The sequence below is a fragment of the Mustela nivalis genome (genome assembly GCF_964662115.1).
Source record: "Mustela nivalis genome assembly, chromosome: X".
NCBI lineage: Eukaryota > Metazoa > Chordata > Mammalia > Carnivora > Mustelidae > Mustela > Mustela nivalis.
This window is the reverse complement of record NC_139040.1, coordinates 29,077,926-29,096,752: the sequence shown is the minus strand read 5'-3', so window position 1 is coordinate 29,096,752 and position 18,827 is coordinate 29,077,926. Positions and strand designations below refer to the sequence as shown.

The 18,827-nt window shown below is 48.9% G+C and overlaps 2 protein-coding genes and 1 long non-coding RNA gene across 13 annotated transcripts in view; 2 read left to right on the top strand and 1 right to left on the bottom strand.

Annotated features, from left to right (window-relative positions):
• LOC309855729 (uncharacterized protein) overlaps window positions 1-16,621 on the bottom strand; it is a 37,516-nt gene extending 20,895 nt beyond the window's left edge. The window contains exons 1-3 of one of the 2 annotated variants that reach the window (XR_014306952.1): window positions 16,274-16,621; window positions 12,407-12,484; window positions 1,312-1,696 (exon numbers count right to left, since the gene is read on the bottom strand). The gene's annotated coding sequence lies outside the window, so the exon portion shown is untranslated. Of the gene's footprint in view, window positions 1-1,311; window positions 1,697-12,406; window positions 12,485-16,273 lie in introns of those variants that run through there. The other variant, XR_014306951.1, reaches the window with a different exon arrangement.
• On the top strand, window positions 7,519-15,926 carry LOC309855723 (uncharacterized protein). The gene is made up of 4 exons (XM_082716270.1): window positions 7,519-8,587; window positions 8,753-9,266; window positions 10,623-10,668; window positions 15,416-15,926. Exons 1-4 carry the CDS (start codon window positions 8,308-8,310, stop codon window positions 15,728-15,730), a joined length of 1,155 nt encoding a protein of 384 aa, XP_082572396.1. The 5' UTR covers window positions 7,519-8,307; the 3' UTR covers window positions 15,731-15,926.
• Window positions 16,622-16,734: 113 nt separating the features above from the next.
• Window positions 16,735-18,827, top strand: part of LOC309855734 — a 55,580-nt gene continuing 53,487 nt past the window's right edge. For 2 of the 10 annotated variants that reach the window (XR_014306956.1, XR_014306957.1), the window contains exon 1: window positions 16,744-17,137. This is a non-coding gene — a long non-coding RNA (uncharacterized lncRNA). Of the gene's footprint in view, window positions 17,138-18,827 lie in introns of all 10 variants that reach the window. The other 8 variants (XR_014306959.1, XR_014306962.1, XR_014306960.1 and 5 more) reach the window with 6 other exon arrangements.

Genomic DNA, 18,827 nt, shown 5'->3' with positions numbered 1-18,827 from the left:
CGAGCTGAAGGCAGACTAGGAGCCCAGCTTTATTCATCAAAGAATTCTGAGTGCCGGACACTAAGTAGGCAATCAACCACCGCTTCCACCACTTCCTGGGTGCTGAACAGACATCTCCCATTTGAAATAATAACACGATTTATAAATGCAAATTCTTTGTTGGAAATTGGGGAGGGTGGAGAATAAGGGTTAAGGTGCAGAGGAGAACCAAAAGGCCTTCCTAAGTGCTCTAGAAGCCTAGCTATTGTTCCTAAATGATGGTTAGTTATTGCTCCTCTTATTATTGTTGTAGATATTCCTTTAAATGTCCTCACGTGGCGTTATTTATCACCTTTATCATTTTCTTCCTCTATTTCTGTGTCATTTTATCTGAATTCTTTCAGCTTTAAGGCGGTGTAACAAATAAAAATTGCAAATATTTAAGGTGTACAACTTGGTATTTTAATATGTGTATACACTGTGAAATGATTGCCCAAATCAAGGTGATTCACACACCTACCTATTACCTCACTAGTTTGCTTTTTATTTCTGGTAAGAACAATTAAGATCCACTCTCTTAGCAAATTTCAAATATCAAGCTGTTATTGTTAACCTAATCACCATGGTGTACAAACTCCAGAACATATTAATCTTGCATATATGAAATTCTGTCCTCTTCCTCCAGCATCTCCCTGTTTCCCCTAAATCCCAGGTCCTGAAAACCACCCTTCTGCTCTCTGCTTCTATGAGTTGAATTCTTTTAGATTCCATATGTAAGTGAGATCATGCACTATTTGTGTTTTCTGTGTCTGGCTTATTTCTTTCAACATAATGTCCTCCAGGATCACCCAAGTTTTTGTAAACAGCATTTTCTAATTTTTTAAGGCCAAAAGATATTCCATTACGTTTAAATATATTTAATTTATTTGTTATATAAATGTTTATGTATACAATTATACATAATATAGAACAAAAAATAAATTATATATAAATGTGTTTTTTCTATATAATATATAATAAATAATAATTAATGCTATATACAAATATATATTATTATATAAATATACTTAATATTTAAACACAAGCTTTACATTTAAATCTATTTCACCACAAGGAGCCACGAACAGTGGTGATTTTACAAGTTTCCTGGTCCTAATGGTCTAGTATATCAGACACAATTTAAAGAAAAATCATGGAATTTTACCCTTAATACCGGATTACAGGAGAGGAACCTGCTGTCCCAGGCTTTAGGCTGGGGGTCAGTATGGAAAATGATACAGCTTCCTGGAACAACCTGAAGAGTCCACGGTTTGCTGAGATGGGGCAGAGAACACAAAATCCGTGCCGTTTTATTACGACTTGTAACCATCAGCAGTGACAGTTAACTTGGGGCTACCTCTGACTTCCTCCTCCCCTCCTAAGGCTAGAATTCTATATGCAAATGACTCAAGAGTTCTCCCATATTTTATCAGTATGGACACAATAAAGCTTAGGTTCTAATATTTTTTAAAAAAGATTTTATTAATTTATGTGACAGTGAGAGAGAGCAAGCTAGCACAAGCAGGGGGAGCACTAGAGGGAGGAGAAGCAGGCTCCCTGATGAGCAGGGAGACTGACCGGGGGCTCGTACTCAGTGTGGAGTCTGCTTGAAATGTGCTGCCTCTCCCACTCTATTTGCACCTGCCCCGACTCATGCTCATTCACACGTAGACTCTCTCTAAAATAAATTAAAAAATAAAAAATAAAACAATTTCAGTTTAACACCTGGATCTTCTGCCATCTATTTCACATAGAGCCTGACATTTTGTTAAATGAATGCACTCTATATAGTTTCAAAACTCCCTGTAACCTTAGGTAAAAAGACAATAAATCTTCATTCTAAGCAAGAAACAAGAAAGCTGGCCACCATCCTGATTCAGATGGGCTGTGAAAAGATAAGGAAAGAGAGCTCACGGTCTTGAGGTAGCTGTCGAAGAGTAGCAACCAAATTCAAGGTCAGAGATCGAGGTTCATTAGCCTCACCCTGCTTCTTCTCACCATACCTTCCCCTGAGAACCAGGAAAAGAGCTTAACCCACAGGCAATAGACAAATTACACACACACACACACACACACACACACACACGTGTGTGTGTACACGTGTGTGTGTGTGTGTATTTTTTAAGATTTATTTATTTTAGAGAGAGAGAGGAAGACAGCATATAAGCAGGGGGAGGGACAGGGGGAGAGAGAGAGAATTCCAAGCAGACTCCCCTGAGTGCAGAGCCTGACGTGGAGCTTGATCCCAAGACCATGAGAACATCACCTGAGCTGAAACCAAGAGTTGGTCGCTCAACCGACTGAGTCCCCACAGATGCCCCGACAAATGATATTTTGAATAACTCTTAATACTTATTTGGCATTCTAGGGTCTTTTGCACAAGATTGAGTATTCCACATTGTTTATTACCCCCAACACAGTTGGATGGTGTTCCACATGTAACATGAATGGACAGTAATAAGAGCCACAGCTTTCCGAAGGCTCACTGTGAACCACTACCTCGCCAAGCAACATGCACGAATCACCCTGAACCTCTTCTGCAGATGAAGAAACTAGCACAGACAGAGATTGAATAGCATGCCCAAGATCACACAACTCACAAGGGGCCATAATGAAACTCATTGACTTAAATATTCAATTCACGTCAATAAATTTTTGAATTTGAGAGAAAAACGTACTGTACATGTTTTCACGTTTCTCGTCAATGGAAAAGATGGAAAGAAAAAAACACAAGCTGTGTGTTCATTCTCAGTTCATCATTACATTTTTAAAAAATTTATTTACTTGAAAGAGATAGAGAGAGCACAAGTAGGCAGAGCAGCAGGCAGAGGGAGGGGAAGAAGCAGGCTCCCCGCTGAGCAGGGAGCTCAATGTGGGGCTCGATCCCAGGACCTGAGATCATGACCTGAGCCAAAGGCAGACGCTTAAATGACTGAGCCACCCAGGTGTCCCCATCATAAGATTTCATTAGCCAAAATAACCCCATACCGTGGACATTCTGCTGAATTAAGGATTCACATTAATGTATGTTTATGCAATATTTCTGGATTCAGATTAAGCAGATTAAATCACTAGGTACAAGCCAGGTATTTCTCATTTCTTCTTGTACTTGAACCACTTAGAAGGATTCGCTTTTCTGTGCCTTAATTACCTTTTCTGTTATTCATTCATTCATTCACTTATTCTCTACCTTATGATTTAAGGCAATGTATATAAGATGCATACAATACAATGAGGAAAGAAAAGGAAAAGTTGTTTTTAAAAAAGGGGATTAAAAAAAAGGTGAATTAAGCTGTTATGTTTCAAAGAAAACACAATGTCCCTTTCCCTACATGAATGATAAGCGGTGTATGAACACACCGTATTACAGAAATACAAAACTCTCACATGTTAGTTATTATTTATTGCTAAGATTTCATTTATTCATTTGAGAGAGAGCACATGCACACAAGCAGGGGGAGGGGCAGAAGGGGGAGGGAGAGACAGACTCTCCACTGTGCGTGTAGCCAGAGAGGGCTCAGTCCCAGGACCCCAAGATCATGACCTGAGCTGAAGGCAGATGCTTCAACAACTGGGCCACCGGGTGCCCCTTAAGTTCTAAAATTAACAAGTATAAAAAGTTATTGTTGAGGCAATTAGGGAAGTCAAGATGTAGCTACTGGGGGACTGATTTCGACAGATGATTTTTGCTATTTTGGTGCTCAGATGACACTGTGGTTATATCGGTGAAATGGCTCTCTTTGTGGAAATGCCACACACATAAAGATGTAGAAATGAAAAGACATATTGTCTTGAGTTTCTTGCATTTTCTAAAAAGATTTAAAAAACATTTTTTTAAGTAACCTCTACACCCAACAAGGGGCTCAAACTAACAACACTGAGATCAAGAGTCACAGGCTCGGCCGACTGAGCCTACCAGGCACCCCAGCCTTGAGTTTCCTTTAAATTTTCACAGCCATGGGGTGCCTGGGTGGCTCAGTTGGTTAAGCATCTGCCTTCAGTCAAGTCATGATTTCAGGGTCGTGGGATCAAGCACCATATTGTCATCAGGATCTCTGCTCAGCAGGAAGTCTGCTTTTCCTTAACCGGCTCCCCACTGCTTGACCGCCTGCCAGGTCTCTCTCTGTCAAATAATTTTTTAAAAAATCTTTTAAAAAAAATCACAGCTAGAAGAGAAGAATGGATAGAAGAGAGATAAAAGGAAAGAATGGAGAGAGGGAGGGAGGGAGGCAGAAAAGGAGGGAGGAAAGAGAAGAGGAGAAGTAAGGAGAGAGACAAGGCAGCCATCTTGCCATACGTCATTCTGACTTCATAAGAAGTCCGTGGGAGGATTCTCATTATTCCAGTGGCAGTGGTAGTGACAGGGATCGTTGCCCTATTTCCCATTGGGGAAATGGAGGCACGGGGACAGTCAGCCTTGCCCCTGCCATGCAGTGAGCAGAGAGAGAACAGGAAAGAAGACGAACGAGGCTGTGCCTGAACCAGAAGCGTGTGCCCCAAGTCCACAGCCGCTTACGCTACTCAAGTCCCTGGTCTTTCCTTGGATGTTTCCTGAGGTGGGAGGGGGTGGTTAGGGGCACTGTCCCCCCTCTAACTGATGAAAGGTACACATGACTGCAATGGCACCACACACGGAATTTCCCACTCCAATTCCAGGGGACTCTGACGTACCTGGTGGACACCGGTGGCCTCCAAGTAAGGGCTCTGGCTCTGGACCTTGATCCCCACCCCCACTAACTGCAATGAACGGAGCCGGGGGCCAGCGGAGGCTCCCCCTGCCCCGGAAACTCATCCTACAACCGCGCTTTCATGAGGGCGCCCCCATGCCCGACCACTGTCAGCTTCCATCATCCCGAAGGTACACATTCCAACGCCCTCCTCGAACTCGGACCCCACGTGACGCTGCAACATTTTGGCCTTAATACAGAGTTCCCTGCAGACTTCTCTCTAGCTTCCTCTCCAGCTCACAATCTAGAGCCTGCCGGCCGTGTCCAGGTGCCCGAAGACAAGTTCAGACATCTCCTCTCCTCCATGCTGGGGCCGCTCACACTACGCCCTGGCCCCGAAGCTCAAGGCACAGCCTGCTTGCCACAGACCGGCCTCTGACAGCCTCTGAGGTGGAAGGGAAGCCCCATGACTCCCCAGAAGCCAAATCGGCTTGGACCAGGGGCTGCTAGGACCAGTCGCTGCAGAGGTTTGGCTCCTGGGCCCCCTCCACCTTGCCAAAGTCACCGAACCTCTCTCAGCCTGCATTGTCTTGGTTAAGGCGAAAAGGAAAAACCCTCGATGCTTCTACCACCCCCGGCACCCAGCGCCCAGCCCTCCTCAAGGGACAGCGGTAAGGCCCACGAGCCAGGCTGCAGTGCACGGGGAGCACTCCTGGGAGGTCACCAGCACGAGCAAGCACAGGTCCGATCGCTCGGCTCCGGAGCAGGGCTGAGACGCCCTGTCTGGCTCCTTTGACCACAGGGAGGGCCCACGTCCAGCCTGACCCCACTCAGTCCTCGCCCCTTCACTCCAGCGTGGGCTCCAGCAGACTGAGCCCTCCCCCTCGGCCTTACCTGCATCACCTTGAGTAAGAGCCATAGCTCCCCTTGAGAGAGCAGGGGCCATCCTGATCCCCATCTCGCAGAGGGGGCCTGGGAGGCCTAAACAGGTCAACTGATTTACCTGGGTCACAGAGCCCGTTAGTGGTGCTGGGACTCCATCACTTCCAGCTTCTGTCTCTCCCGTGCGCTGGGAGAACCAGGGTGCCAGGTTGGCTGGGTCTCGCCGGACTCCTTCCCCCCACTGCCTGGCAGAGGGCCCTGGAAACCCAGCGGCCAACACAGGTTTACTGCCTGAAGCCCGTGTAGGTACCAAGGGACCCAGTGGAGGAAGCCTGGCTGGCTCAGGTGGGGGAGCCCGTGGCTCTTGATCTTGGAGTCAGGGGGCCCAGCCCCACACTGGGTAGACAGATTCCTTAAGAAAAATAAAACAAAACAAAACAAAACAAAAAAAAAAAAACAAGAAACCGAAACAGAGCCCCATGGGACAGGTAAGGCTAGAGACCTTAGGTCACAAGATCACGATCTGTCCTCGTTGCCGACCTCTGGTGACGAACTAGCGGCTCTCTGCTCTCACGGCGCCTGTGAGTAAAGAAACAGAAGATGGGTTGCAGTCTAGATGGGGGAGGGCAGGGCAGGGCCATCAGCCATAGTTCTGTGTGTCATCTCAGTCACTCCGGCAGCACGCTGCCGAGATTGTTGCTCTCCTCTTACAGACAAGGAAACCAGGGCAGAGTGAGACCAAGCAGATCGGCAGCTCTGCCAGCTCGCAAGGGATGAGCGAGCAGGAGGCCACCAGCATCCCTATGGCTCCAGAGCCCCCCTCCAATGAGCGGGGCCCAAGGAATCGTGACTCGGGGCTATTTTTGCTAAGGGCGAGGTTTCATTTGCTTCCTAAGGTGTGCCAAGGGTGAAGTGATTGAAGGAAACGGTATAAGTAAATGCTAGCACACCTGACGCCCACGTAGGGCAAGAGAGGCCGAGGGTCCCACGAGAGACTGAAGGGCAGCAGACAGGACCGCGCCGTGGAGACAGAGACAGGAAAGGGCACGCGGAGACCGCAGGGAGGCCAACAGGCATAGGACGGAAGCCCTTGAGCTCTCTCACACAATAAATAGTTTCAGGTCAAAATTGTGCCCGGGGTACCCGGCCACGGGGTGCCGGGCGGGGGCTGGCGGCACTCAACAAGACCAAAGCCCAGGAGGAGACATTTGGTTCCAGTCAGGAGGGGGCAGTCCGGTCTCCATCCCTTACCACCTCTGTGAAAAGGGACTGGTCCCCAAACCTGCGGTGGGTGTCTGAGCCATCCTCCAGGACCACGAGGCAGGGGCACTTCTCCCCCTCAGGCACGGGGGCTGAGGCACCTTGGGCACACGATGCCCTGGGAGCCTGTGGGTATGCTGAAGATTCGGATTTCAACTAGAGTGGTGAACTTGGCTGTGTGGTGATCGCAGGGTCCTTCAGGGACATTGTCCAGCACGGGACCCGGGCCTAGGAGCTATTTCCAATAGTTAGGATAGTAACAGGTGTTGGAGCATTCAATCAGGCGTGCTCTCTTTCATTTCAAAAAAAAAAAAAAATCATGCCTATCATCAGGCTGAGCTCTATTTACTTAGGGTTTTCTCCTTGGGATGTAAAATTCACTTCTGAAAGAATGCAGGACACCTGGCATTTACTGAATTGGGACAAACGGTAGAGTCACTGTCATCGATTCCTTCCATACCCCAAACCTCTGGGCCCTGTCCCTTTATTGGACTCACCTGGAGAAACCAAAAACTTGCTCAACTCAACTCTCCAACCAATAAGGATGTATTCTCGCTAGAAGAAACAAAAACAAGAACGGAAAAGAAAAACAACAAACAAGAAAGAAAATTCAGCTATTCCTCAGCAAGGGCTCAGGAAGATATTTCTTGGAAAACCCAGGAAAGAGGATGTCTGTGTGTGTGGGGGGAGGGGGGACAAAGGCCAGAAAGTGGGTAATGACCCAGATCCAAAGGGTCCCACCATAAGGAACACGCATGCTCGTAGAGAGAGTCTCAAGGTGGAGGCATAGACACTGTGCCCGAAGGGGTTTCGGCATCCATGGTGGCGATGAGAAGAGCAAAGTTTGAACGAGGAAAACTGGCCAAAACCCCAACCCGTGGGAGGGCTGTCCAGTCTGAGCCGACTTAGAGGGCGCTAAGCCCCGTGCAGGTTCGCAGCCCTGTCCTGAAGTGTGGCTTCGGGGCTAAAATCCCGGAGGTCCAGGCCCCTGTGAAGGGGCAAGCGTGGTTTCATCTGCACGGTGCATCTAGGCACCAGACGTGCTCAGAAGACCCCAGCACCAGCTCCCGTTCCCGGGGACCCGGGGGTGTGGCGGGCTCTGACTTGGGCCGCCTCCCGAAAAGCCTCAGAGGGGGCCACCTCAGAGCCCATCACATTCCTCGGATGACTATTCCCTGCCTAGTGGCGGCTCCTGGATTCGCAGGGCTGGCCAGGGACCTTCTCCCAAGCCCTCGGCGGCGTCTCCAGAGCTAGCGTGGGCTCTGCGTCTTCCCCTGCCCACACGGGCTGGCACGATCCAGCGTGGCGCCTTCCCCTGGGGGACACAGACCACCAGTCTGGGGCGTGTGAGCCCAGCGTCGACTGGAAGACTCAGCCTCTCTAGCTAGGCCGCGACGGCTCGGATGCCCTAGGCCAAGTGCTCCCTCCCGGAGTACCCTCGCAAGTGCACACGCAGGCTTGGGGCCCAGGCCCGAGCCGCATGCGCACCTCGGCGGGCCCCACCCCCCCGCAGCGGGGGGTGGGGGGTATATATAGGGAGGGCGGCTACTCAGACTTTCCGGAACCTGACAACGCCAGGACCGTTTGGCGGAAGCCCGTTGGCAGGCCACCGCTCTCTGGGTCACCCATGGATCCCGCAGGGTCTGACGGGGAATGTGCGCCTGACGGCACCAGGGATATGGAGCCTCCGGGCCCAGACCAGGACGAGGGCACCGGCTTCCTCAGCCTGGGCGTCGACGAGGAGCGGGAAGTGCCGCAAGGTCCGTGCCCGTTGGGACAGGCGCCGGCGTCAAGCCCCAGAGACCAAGGTCCCCGGGCGAGGGGAGCGGTCCGGTCACCCCGCAGAGGTTGACCCTCACCCCCTCCTTCCCACAGCCCCGGGCTCCGACGCCCTGATCTTTCTGTGTGGATCTCGTCCTTTGCAGAACCCCAGCCTGAGGCGATGTCGCTAAGTGGAGAGCCCGGAGACCCCGAGGCTCCCGGAGACGCCGGAGAGGGAGCGGCGGCGGAAGCGGGGGCCGAGTTCACACCCGAGCAGGGCCCTGGAGCCGCTGAAGTCCAGGAGGAGACGGACAGCGATGTCGTCAGCGACAGCGATGGCGTCGGCTACAGCGATGGCGTCGGCGACAGCGATGGCGACGGCGTCGAAGAGGCGGTGGACGGCCGCGAGGCCGCAGAATTTCTACTGCCTGCGCCAGGGCAGCGGGAGCTGGAGAAGCAGGAGGGGCAGGAGGGGCAGGTGGGCCAGCCCAAGCCGGAGGGACCACAGGGGGCCGAAGGGCCGCCGCTGCCGCAGGGCCCGCCGGCCCAGGCCCCTGCCCCAGGCCGGGCACCAGCGCCCGGGCCGCCGGGGGCCCATCGAGTCCCGTTCAGCCGGCTGCAGCTGCGCGAGCTGGAGAGCTTGTTCCAGCGCACTCAGTATCCCAACGCGCTGATGCGGTAAGCGGACCGGGGCGCTGGGCGCGGGCCCCGGGGGGTGCGGGCCCCGGGAGGCGCGGGCCCCGGGGGGTGCGCGGGCCCCGGGAGGCGCAGGCCCTGGGGGGCGCGGGCGGAGCGAGGGGCGGGGCGGCCCGGGGGTGGGGGGACGCGGGCGGGCTCTCAGCGTGGGTCCTCGCCGCGGTCAGAAAGGCCAGCCGCCTCCAGGCTGCCGGGCACGCGGGCGGGGGCTGAAGGCGGACATTCACGCCCATTGGAACGCGTCCGGCCAGCAAACTGTCTGCCGCACTTGGTAGAGGAAGGTCCTGCTGGAAGCGAGCTAGCGGGGACGGGGGCCGCAGGTCTGAGACGCGGGAGCGAATGGTTTAAGAGCCTACCTCTGTTTAACGTCGTCAGAAACCTACTCGTCGTCACTTTTGTACAAATTGTTCATTTTAAGGAATCTCTACACCCACCGTGAGGCCCCTGCACCCATTTTTACATTTTTAAGACTACAGTCGGAAACTATCTGGATTCCGGAATGTTCTGCCTTCCCTTAGATTATGCTGGAGGTCTTGAAAAACCTTGAAAGCTAAAACAAAACAAAAGAAAAGCCTGGCTCAGTGGGTTGAGCCTGGAACTCTTGATTTTGGGGCCTTCAATTCGAGCCCCACGCCGGTCATAGAGATTATTTAAAATGAAAATCTGAAGTACGAAAAAGTACAATTAAATGTTGCTTGCGGGGGGAAAAAAAAGTGTTGCTTGCGGGAAAGCTCAACCTAGAGGGTCCAGAAGAGTGGTGGGGGCATGGGGTCTGCTGGTGGGGTGGGGTGTGGGGGAATGTGGGGGGACGTCAGTGAGACCAAAACTTGAAAATAACACCACCAAGGAATGAACAGCAGTTGGTGCCGTCCCTTAGCACCCAGTGGGAATGTACTCGAATTTGATCATCACAGAGGGGGGGGGGGCAAAGTCGGGGAGAGAGAGAGAGAGAGAGAGAGAGAGATGGAGGGACAGCACCTTATGAGAGGGCTCTAACTTAATCCATAAAATGGGTAAGAGCAAGGATTAAAAGTCTGTAGAGAGAGATCCTCAGACTTTTCTTCATTTTGAAGTTGGTAACACGAGAAGAAACTGAATTAGAATGTCCCCTCTTCTCGGGGACTTTGCCTCCTTCAGCTGGGCTCTCCTTCCATTCTTGGTCACCTGAATCTCACTGTAAATCCCGAAATGGTGTGACTTTTTCTAATGTAGAGATTGCTCCATCAGATGTCACGGATGCCTCCCCGAGGAAAAATTTTAGGAAGAGGAAGGAAAAATCCTCTATTTTAACTCACCCCCAACTCCCAATCCTGAGTACTTGGGATTTTCTCCCCTCAGCCAGGAGCTTGCAAGATTCATGAACGTGCCTGAAGCCAGAGTGCAGGTCAGTAAACCAGAAAAAAACCATTTGGCTGGGAGCGGTTCTACAACAGGCTTCAGGACTTGGGCACCTCTGTCCTAGACCTCACCTTCCCAGTTCTTGTTGCCTTTGCTAGTTTGGGAAATAAGTGTTGAACTTCTGGGTCTCGGGGGGGGGGGGGTAGGGAATGTTAGAAAGAAAGCCCAGGCTAGGGAAATTGCACATTTCCAGAGGGAACGCGATTTCCTAAAGGAATGGAAAAATCAGTATCGTATAGTATCCCTTGTATAAAATACACATATATGTTTGTATAACTGTACATATATGTACTTTTAGATGTCACTGAATTAGACATAGAATACTCATATTTATATAAATTTTTAAATTTTAATTTTAAATTAAATTTTACAATTATATAAATTTTAAATTTTAGTGTAAATAGAAATGTAACCAGAATAACTGAGCATATATATAGTATACGCACTATTTTTATAGGTAAAGTTAACTGTATACAAACCTACCTAGGTATTTATATCTAATACCAATATGTAAGATAGAAATACATCGAATGGAGTAAGTATGCATATCAATTACATACTGGATGAAGTACATTATTTCATAGAATAGATGCGTATATCTTTATCTAAACAGAACATATATTTGATATGTTGAACATATATACAAGGAATATGCAGAATATCAGAAGTATATTTTTTAAGTATTTTCAGTAACAGATGAGTTTTATATATATATATATATATGTATATATATATATATATATCAGTGTGACCTAATTGTTGTAGCTAATATAAAATATATTTGTGTAATTCACAGATAATTAATATAAGTATTATCCATGATACTATTATTATAGTCTTATGTAGTATATAATTGCCATATACTAGAGCCAGTAGAGTGTTCTTTATTGTGCCAATTACAGATTAATATTTATTAATAAGTGCTACTCATTCTTGATTGGTATGGTCATACGTTGATACAGCAATATCATTCTATAGTAGTACTGTTTTTCTACAACAGCATCATCATGTATTGTTTAAGTATTATAGTATAAGGGTATATTTATTGTCGCCGCCGGCGCGACAAAAGGGAACAGGGTTGCAGGACAGGAGAATGAAGAAAGGGAGTGTGGGGAGCAGGAGGAACACAGGCAAACGTGTCAAACAAGTGCCAAAGTTTATTTTGCAGAGTTCTGATTTATACCACACAGTAAGAGAATCGCCTGCTGTACATCTAGTTTCTATTTTGGCCTGAGAGTAGCTGGCCAAGCAGAGATAGCAGACAGCGTTGACCTTCGTGGTTTGGACACTTGGGCCATAACTCAATATTCTCAAAACACAGGAGCCTTATTAACTTAGTCTTGAGACAGCAGCTGCAATGGCAACAAGCCAGACCTTACAATGTTCTCATAACAATCCAGGGAAACACGGTGGCACTCTAGCTTGCCACCCCTGAAAGTCCTCCGTTGAAGAGGTTCGCAAGAACTGTTGCTCTATTGGGTTAACCCCTTCTAGACACGAGGCTCTCAACAATTTATGTACTTCATATATATTCCTATATAATTACTCATGTGACTTGTATATATTATATATATAATACATTTATCTGTACCCCATTTTATAATGGGTTTTATTTTGTAATATATATGTTTATATATATAATATGTCATGCTATTTTATAATAATAGCTCCAGAAACATAGACATTTTGTACACATCGAAAGAAAAGGAGAGCCGCAAGCGCACCTACTCACATACAGCTCCACTCCTGAGAGGGTTATCATGCAGGCCCCTCTTCATCATCGGGTCACGTCGGGAGGGAGTCTGAAGTGGAAATCATTCAAATTAAAGCACTAAGGAGCTGAATTACACTAATTTTTTGAAAACAAGCATAAGCTCGTTGCATAAGGAGAGAATGTTCAGATATTTTGGCATAGGCTTGAGGGAAGATTTCACGCATATGACACAGCAGATAAGCAACCAACTTCTGTCCAGTGAAGCTGAGACTTATGCGGAGGGTAGGGCGTCGAGTAAAACCGCCTGGGGCTCCTGCTATGTTTTTCCCTCTTAATATTATGATTTTATTTCTCTAGGATTCAGACGAAACAATTTTATTCTGTCAGTATAAATATTTTTTTAATTTAAAAGTTCAAACCTTTATTTTTACTCTTAACTGTTTTTAGTGCAAGTGTCTAGGTCTGTTGCTGTTTTTTTTTTAATATGTATGATTACATTTTTGTTGTTGTTTAAAGGTTTTATTTATTTGAGAGTGAGTGAGCACACCACCAAGCTAACCCAAGCCCACCAGCCTGGAGGGGCAGAGGGAGAAGCAGGCTTCCTGCTGAGCAGGGAGCTGCCCCTCATGGGGCTGGATCCTGGGACTCTAGGATCTTGACCCAAGCTGAAGGCAGACGCTGAACCCAGTGAACCACTCAGGCGCCCTAATATAACATGATTTCTTGCTCTAGGATTCAGACGAAGGCAATTTCACTTTTCAACTGAAGAAAATATTTTGTTTTACTTAAAGAATCTTAAATTTCATTAATTTATTTTTAGAGCTGTTGCTTTTAAGTATTTGGCAAACAGGTGTGGAGAGTGGCGGGCCTACGTCTTCATTTTCTGGAACTCCTTCAGCCTGAGAGAGGAAAGATCCGTCAGCCTGAAAACCTTCTTAAATAGTAGATGGTGTCTTATGGTGGAGATGGGAGGGGGGATGTGCCACCTTTGAAATCGGTCTCATAGAGCAAATAGACAGAAACAACACTTTCCAGCAAGGTCCCAGCAAGCTAGCAAAGGCGGAGGCCGGTCCAGCCAGGTGGCTGCCGTGGGTTGGGAGCACAGGGGGAAGCGGCAGGCGAGGATGATGCCTTCGGGATAGGACTCACATTCTAATTTCTGAAACCACCACATTCCGGAGAGGAATGTCTGACACCTGAGATCTTGGTCTTCCTTTTGTGGTCCTTTTACGAAGACATTGTGTGGCATTTGTCCCTGGTGGGGACGGCTCTTAGTTAGGCTGGATTCTGGCATGTGCTGATTGGGAAGACTTTTTCTTTTTTTTCTTTTTTTTTTTTTTTAAAGATTTTATTTATTTATTTGTCAGAGAGAGAGAGGAGCGAGAGTGAGCACAAGCAGACAGAGTGGTAGGCAGAGGGAGAATCAGGCTCCCGGCTGAGCAAGGAGCCCGATGCGGGACTCAATCCCAGGACGCTGGGATCATGACCTGAGCCCAAGGCAGCCGCTTAGTCAGCTGAGCCACCCAGGCGTCCCGGGAAGACTTTTTCATTGGCTCAGTGGGTGATGGCTAATTTGTGGGTCCATGGATCAGGGGGTGATTGGGGCCATGAGTGGAATCGAAGGATAATTTGGGGGGAAAAAAGAGATGTAAGAAGGGGGAAATGGAATAGAAAAGTCAGAGTGGGTGTATTCGCTTTGCTGCCTGCACAGAGCGTCATCTGTGATGGAGAGGGGCTGCGGACCAGAGGTAGGGAGCTCACACGGGCAGCCTACAAAGCAGACCCCTGGGACCAGGGGCTGGGCTCCCAGTCAGCTGTGCCCAGATCTGGAGAGGCCCAGGCCTCTCTGCCCTGTGGAGCAGGCAAAGCAAGCTCAGAGGAACAGGTCCCCTTAAGTTTGGGTGAGTTGATTTTCCACAGCTTCGGCTGGCACCCTGCTCTCTCAGTCGGGTCTGAAGGGAAAAGGAGTCAGAAGACGCAAGTGAGGAAAACACATAAGGTTCTCCTCTGTTTCCAAACTCTACAGCGCTTTGAATTTCTTTTTTGTTTTTTGTTTTTTTCTTTTTTTAAGATTTGATTGATTGATTGATTGATTGAGAGTGAGCTAGAGCAAGAGAGCAGGGGTCCTGTCCAGGGTGCTGGAAGCGCAGCCAGAGCAGAGGGAGCTGACAGGCTGCTGAGCCCAGGAAAGCCTGGAGGGTGGGGCAGGCAGGATGAGGCCGAATGGGGCACAGTGAGGGCGGCATGCCTCTCTGTCCCCAGGCTGCTGGCTGGCCAAGGGTGTAAGAATTTCATCAATCTGGTCCTAGTTCATGTAAACAGGCATTGTCCCCAACATCTATAATATTCAGATAGTGTCCAGCTGCCTTTTTTCCCAGCAAGACCAACCACAGGCTCTTGGGCCCTCCATGCCCAAAGCCTCGCTCACAATGCCCTCTTTTTCACTGGGAAGAGGTTTCAGAAGAGGAATGACCGTTTTGTCATCCGTAAAGGAAAGCTGTTGTTGCAAGACCCAGCACGTGCCTCTGGATTATTTGCTTAGTCTGTGTTGAAGATGGGCTTTTCAAAATGGGGGTTGTTCCCCTCAGTAGAGCTTTTGAGCTTCCCCCAGAAGCAGGGTGACACCTGCCTAGTCACTAGGGAGTGGTGGCCACTGCACAGCTGTCGGTCGGCTGGGAGGACACAGGCATCCCCGGGGTAAAAGTCACAGCAGGGACTGAGAGCAGTTCCTCAGCTGCACCTGCTGCTGAGAACGGGGAGAAGTCACATGCAAGGTGGGAGGCCAGTCAAAGCAGGGAGCTGAGCCAGAGCCTGGCACATGGTGGGTGCCCTGTGGGGGGAGCTGCAAGGGGGGCCCGTGGCCCTACCTTCCCTAAGCTGCTTTAGCAAGGAGGAAATAGCTTCTTCCCCCATGCAGTTGCAAAGCTCAAGGGCAGAGAGAGTAGCCTGCTGTGTTTTTTCATGGATGACGTTCAATGCTCACTGTACTAAAACGATCCCTTTTTCTCTCTGATTGAAGGTTTGGTTTAAGAATAGGAGGGCCAAGTGGAGGAGACATCAGAGGGCACTGAGGTTCAGAAACATGCCCCCCGTGGCCATGCCCCCCCCCGTCGTCGTTAACGTGGGTGGACCCTGCCGTGCCATCCTCATTCAGGAGCCGGAATACATGTGGGTTCTTCGCGAGCCAGTGCTGCTGGGGCCCCCCCCGCCGCCCATGCCACCCTTTCCTGTTGTCTTCTTGCCTCCTCCGCCCTGGCGTCCTCCGCCTTACCCGCCCTGCGGCTGCCCTCCCGTGGTCGCTCCCGGGTATCCCCCGTCCATGGTTTTCTTGTAAGCTCTTTTCCCACCGAATGGCCTCCGTGACTGTTTTTTCCCCACGGGGCAACTTTTGCAGCCGATTCCCGTTCTGTGGCGCTTACCCGAAAGAGCAGTTCACTAAATGCCCGCTAAATGTATTCGAGAGAAGTGCAAAGTCACGGACCCTCTATCCGGGGGCACTTGTTGTCGTTTCAATAAAGTTATGAATTCACTCTCTGTGTATTTGTTTTGTGTGCGCCGTGCGGTCAGTGCATGGGGTGGGCTGCTTTCACGCACCCGCGTGCCTGAGCCACCATCAGGAGGCCATGGCCATCTGAGATTCCCCCAAGTGCCCTCGGCCGACTTACAAGGACCCACCGCTCCTCCAGCACCCGGTCTTCCCCCGCCCTCCACACCGTCCCGCCCCCGCCCCAGCTGAACGGCGCCGCCTGCACGACCGGGTGGCGTCAGCTTCTAAGGGAGAGAACGGTGTGCTTCCAGGCTGTGCTGAGCCCCGGTGGCGTTGAGGAGCTGAGGCCCACCCGGGATCTGGAAGGGACACTTCTACGGGGCTACTCACGGGGCTCGCGGAGAAGCGGCAGCCGGGCGTGCTGCTGGAGCTCCGCAAGTGGTGTCCGCCGCCGCCCCTCCGGGTGGAGTGGACGCGGCGACGGCACTGGGCGGGAGGGTCCTGAGTCCTGCGTCCGCAAGGGTAACGCGAGAGGGGTCCCCTCCAAGGCCAGCACGGGGCTCTCTGTCCTCCCTTTCCCCCGACTCCCCAGAGGCCGAGGGCAGGCATCGCTCGGTCGCCAGCTCCCAGCCGCCCGGCCCCTTTCGGCGAGATGCTGCCTGTGGCCCGCGGTCCTTGGGTGCGGGCGATGCAAGCCCTCGGCTATGCAAGGACAGGGCTTTTTGTCCTCTGGGACTCGGGCAGGGAGAGGGGCTCCTGCGGAACCGAGGGCGTGTACCTGTTGCCCGATCGGGTTATATACACTGGCACACACCACCCTCCTTGTTGCCAGGACGACCCCTGCCCTGGGGACGAGTTTTGCCGGTGCACCCAAAATGTCTCCCCCGGTCCCCCAGGTCTGGGTTGTGGCGCCACTGCGGCTTTTGTGAGTCGAGGTGTCCGCGATCTCCCGCGTGGCCCCCCTCCCGTGCTAGTTGTGGTTCCGGGGTGTTACCTCGGGATGGGGAAAGCGTAGCGTTTCTTCGCAGCCCCCATCCCCCAAGCCGGCGACGTTGCGGGCTCTGCGTAGCTGCCGCTGTGACTCACCTCCTTCCTCCCGGCAGAGACCTGTGTGGCCGCAGCCTTTAGCTGAGGGCCCTCGACCCCATCCTTCATCTCCCTCTCAAGGTGTGTTCTTAGGAGCAGTCAGGCACCATCTTCGGGTTTGATTCCAGGATCCTCGTGTGTAAATAAGAATTTTTGAAACCACTTGTGGTATGTATCTGGATTGACACCGTGGTATTTCTTTTTAATTGTGCATTTTAATAGTATCAGCGCTAGAGGGAAACTGGATGTTTTTCTATTTTATCATTTCTTTTCATATTTTATTTTACTGTTCACATTGGTTTTTATTTTCTTTCGTTATATATTGTATTTTTCCTTTTTTATTATTGTATATTTTATAGTCTTATTTTATCGATTTTATTTTTTATTTTCTTCGAATTTTCCTGTGTATATCTTTTGTTTTTTACGTAAAGAATTTAAAAGAAATGTACTTCACATAAAATATCGTAATTTCAAATGTATGGCGTAATGATTCGGCAATCATGTATATTTGGAATTGTTCACCATGGCATTATAGTTCACCATATGTCACCATAGAAGGTAATTATTGTATCATTGATTATATTCCCTGTGCTTTACTTTTCAAGTGGAGACGTATTTATTTTGGACAGCAATCTCTCACCTCCTAATTCCCTTCAGCTATTTTGCCCATCCCCCAACCTCTCCTTTTGGGCAACCTCGTTTGTTCTCTACATTTTTTATTCTGTTTCCGTTTTGTTTGTTGATTTGGTTTTTAGATTCCATTTTTTAGCAAAATCATGTGGTATTTGTGTTTCTCTCTCTGATATATTTCGTAGCATAATGCCATCTGGATTCATCCACATTACCACTAATGGTAAGGTTTCATTCTTCAGCATGGCTGAGTAAATATTCTATTGTGCATCTATACCACATCTTTTTTATCCAGTCATCCATGGATGGACGCGTAAATTGATTCCATTTTTTTGTTATTGTATATAATGCTGGAATAAATATTAGGGTGAATATGTTTTTTCATATTAGTATTTTTGTTCATGTTGGGGTAAATCCCCAGAAGTAGAATTACTGCATTGTATGATGCCTGTATTCTTAATTTTTTGAGGGATGTTAACACTGTTTCTCATAGGGGCTGCATCAGTTTACGTTCCCACCAATATTGCAGAAGGGTTCCCTCTTCTACACATTTCTGTGCAACACTTGTTTTTTTCTCCTTTCACCCTGGGCCTTCTTACTGGTGTTAAGTGATATCATGGTTTTGATTTGTATTTCTCTGATATTTAGTGATGTTGAGCATCTTTTCATGTGTCCATTGGCCATATGTAATTTTTTTTAAGAAAAAAGGTCTATTTAGGTACTTTGCGCTTTTTTAATTCGATTTTTGTTTTGGTGTTGAGTTGTATGCATTGATTATGAATTATGAATATTAACCCCTTATCAGATATGGTTTGCAAATATTTTCTCTATTCTGGAGGTTGCTTTTTTGTTTTCTTGATGATTTCCATTGCTGTGCAAAAGCTTTTTAGTTTGATGTAGTCCTATTTAATAATTTCTGCTTTTATTTCCCATGCCTGAGGAGATATATCCAGACAAATATTGTTATGGCTGGTGTTTGTAAATTTTCTGTGTTTTCTTTTAGGAGTTTTATGGTTTCAGATCTTAAATTTTGGTCTTTATTAGTTTCTTTTATTTTATTATTATTTTTTTAAGTAGGCTCCATGCCCAGCCTAGAGCCAGACATGGGGCTCGAACTCATGACACTGAGATCAAGACCTGAGCTGAGGTGAAGAGTCAGATGCTTAACCACCCAGGCTCCCCATTTACATTTTGGTTTTTCATTTATTTTTGGTTTATTTTAGTGTAT

What these genes read in the sequence shown, in the direction of transcription:
- LOC309855723 (XM_082716270.1), top strand. Translation starts at nt 8,308, where the DNA reads ATGCGCACCTCGGCGGGCCCCACCCCCCCGCAGCGGGGGGTGGGGGGT. An exon ending in GGAGCGGGAAGTGCCGCAAG is followed by an intron (nt 8,588 to 8,752) that starts GTCCGTGCCCGT and finishes CGTCCTTTGCAG; the next exon opens with AACCCCAGCCTGAGGCGATG. An exon ending in TGCCTGAAGCCAGAGTGCAG is followed by an intron (nt 10,669 to 15,415) that starts GTCAGTAAACCA and finishes CTCTGATTGAAG; the next exon opens with GTTTGGTTTAAGAATAGGAG.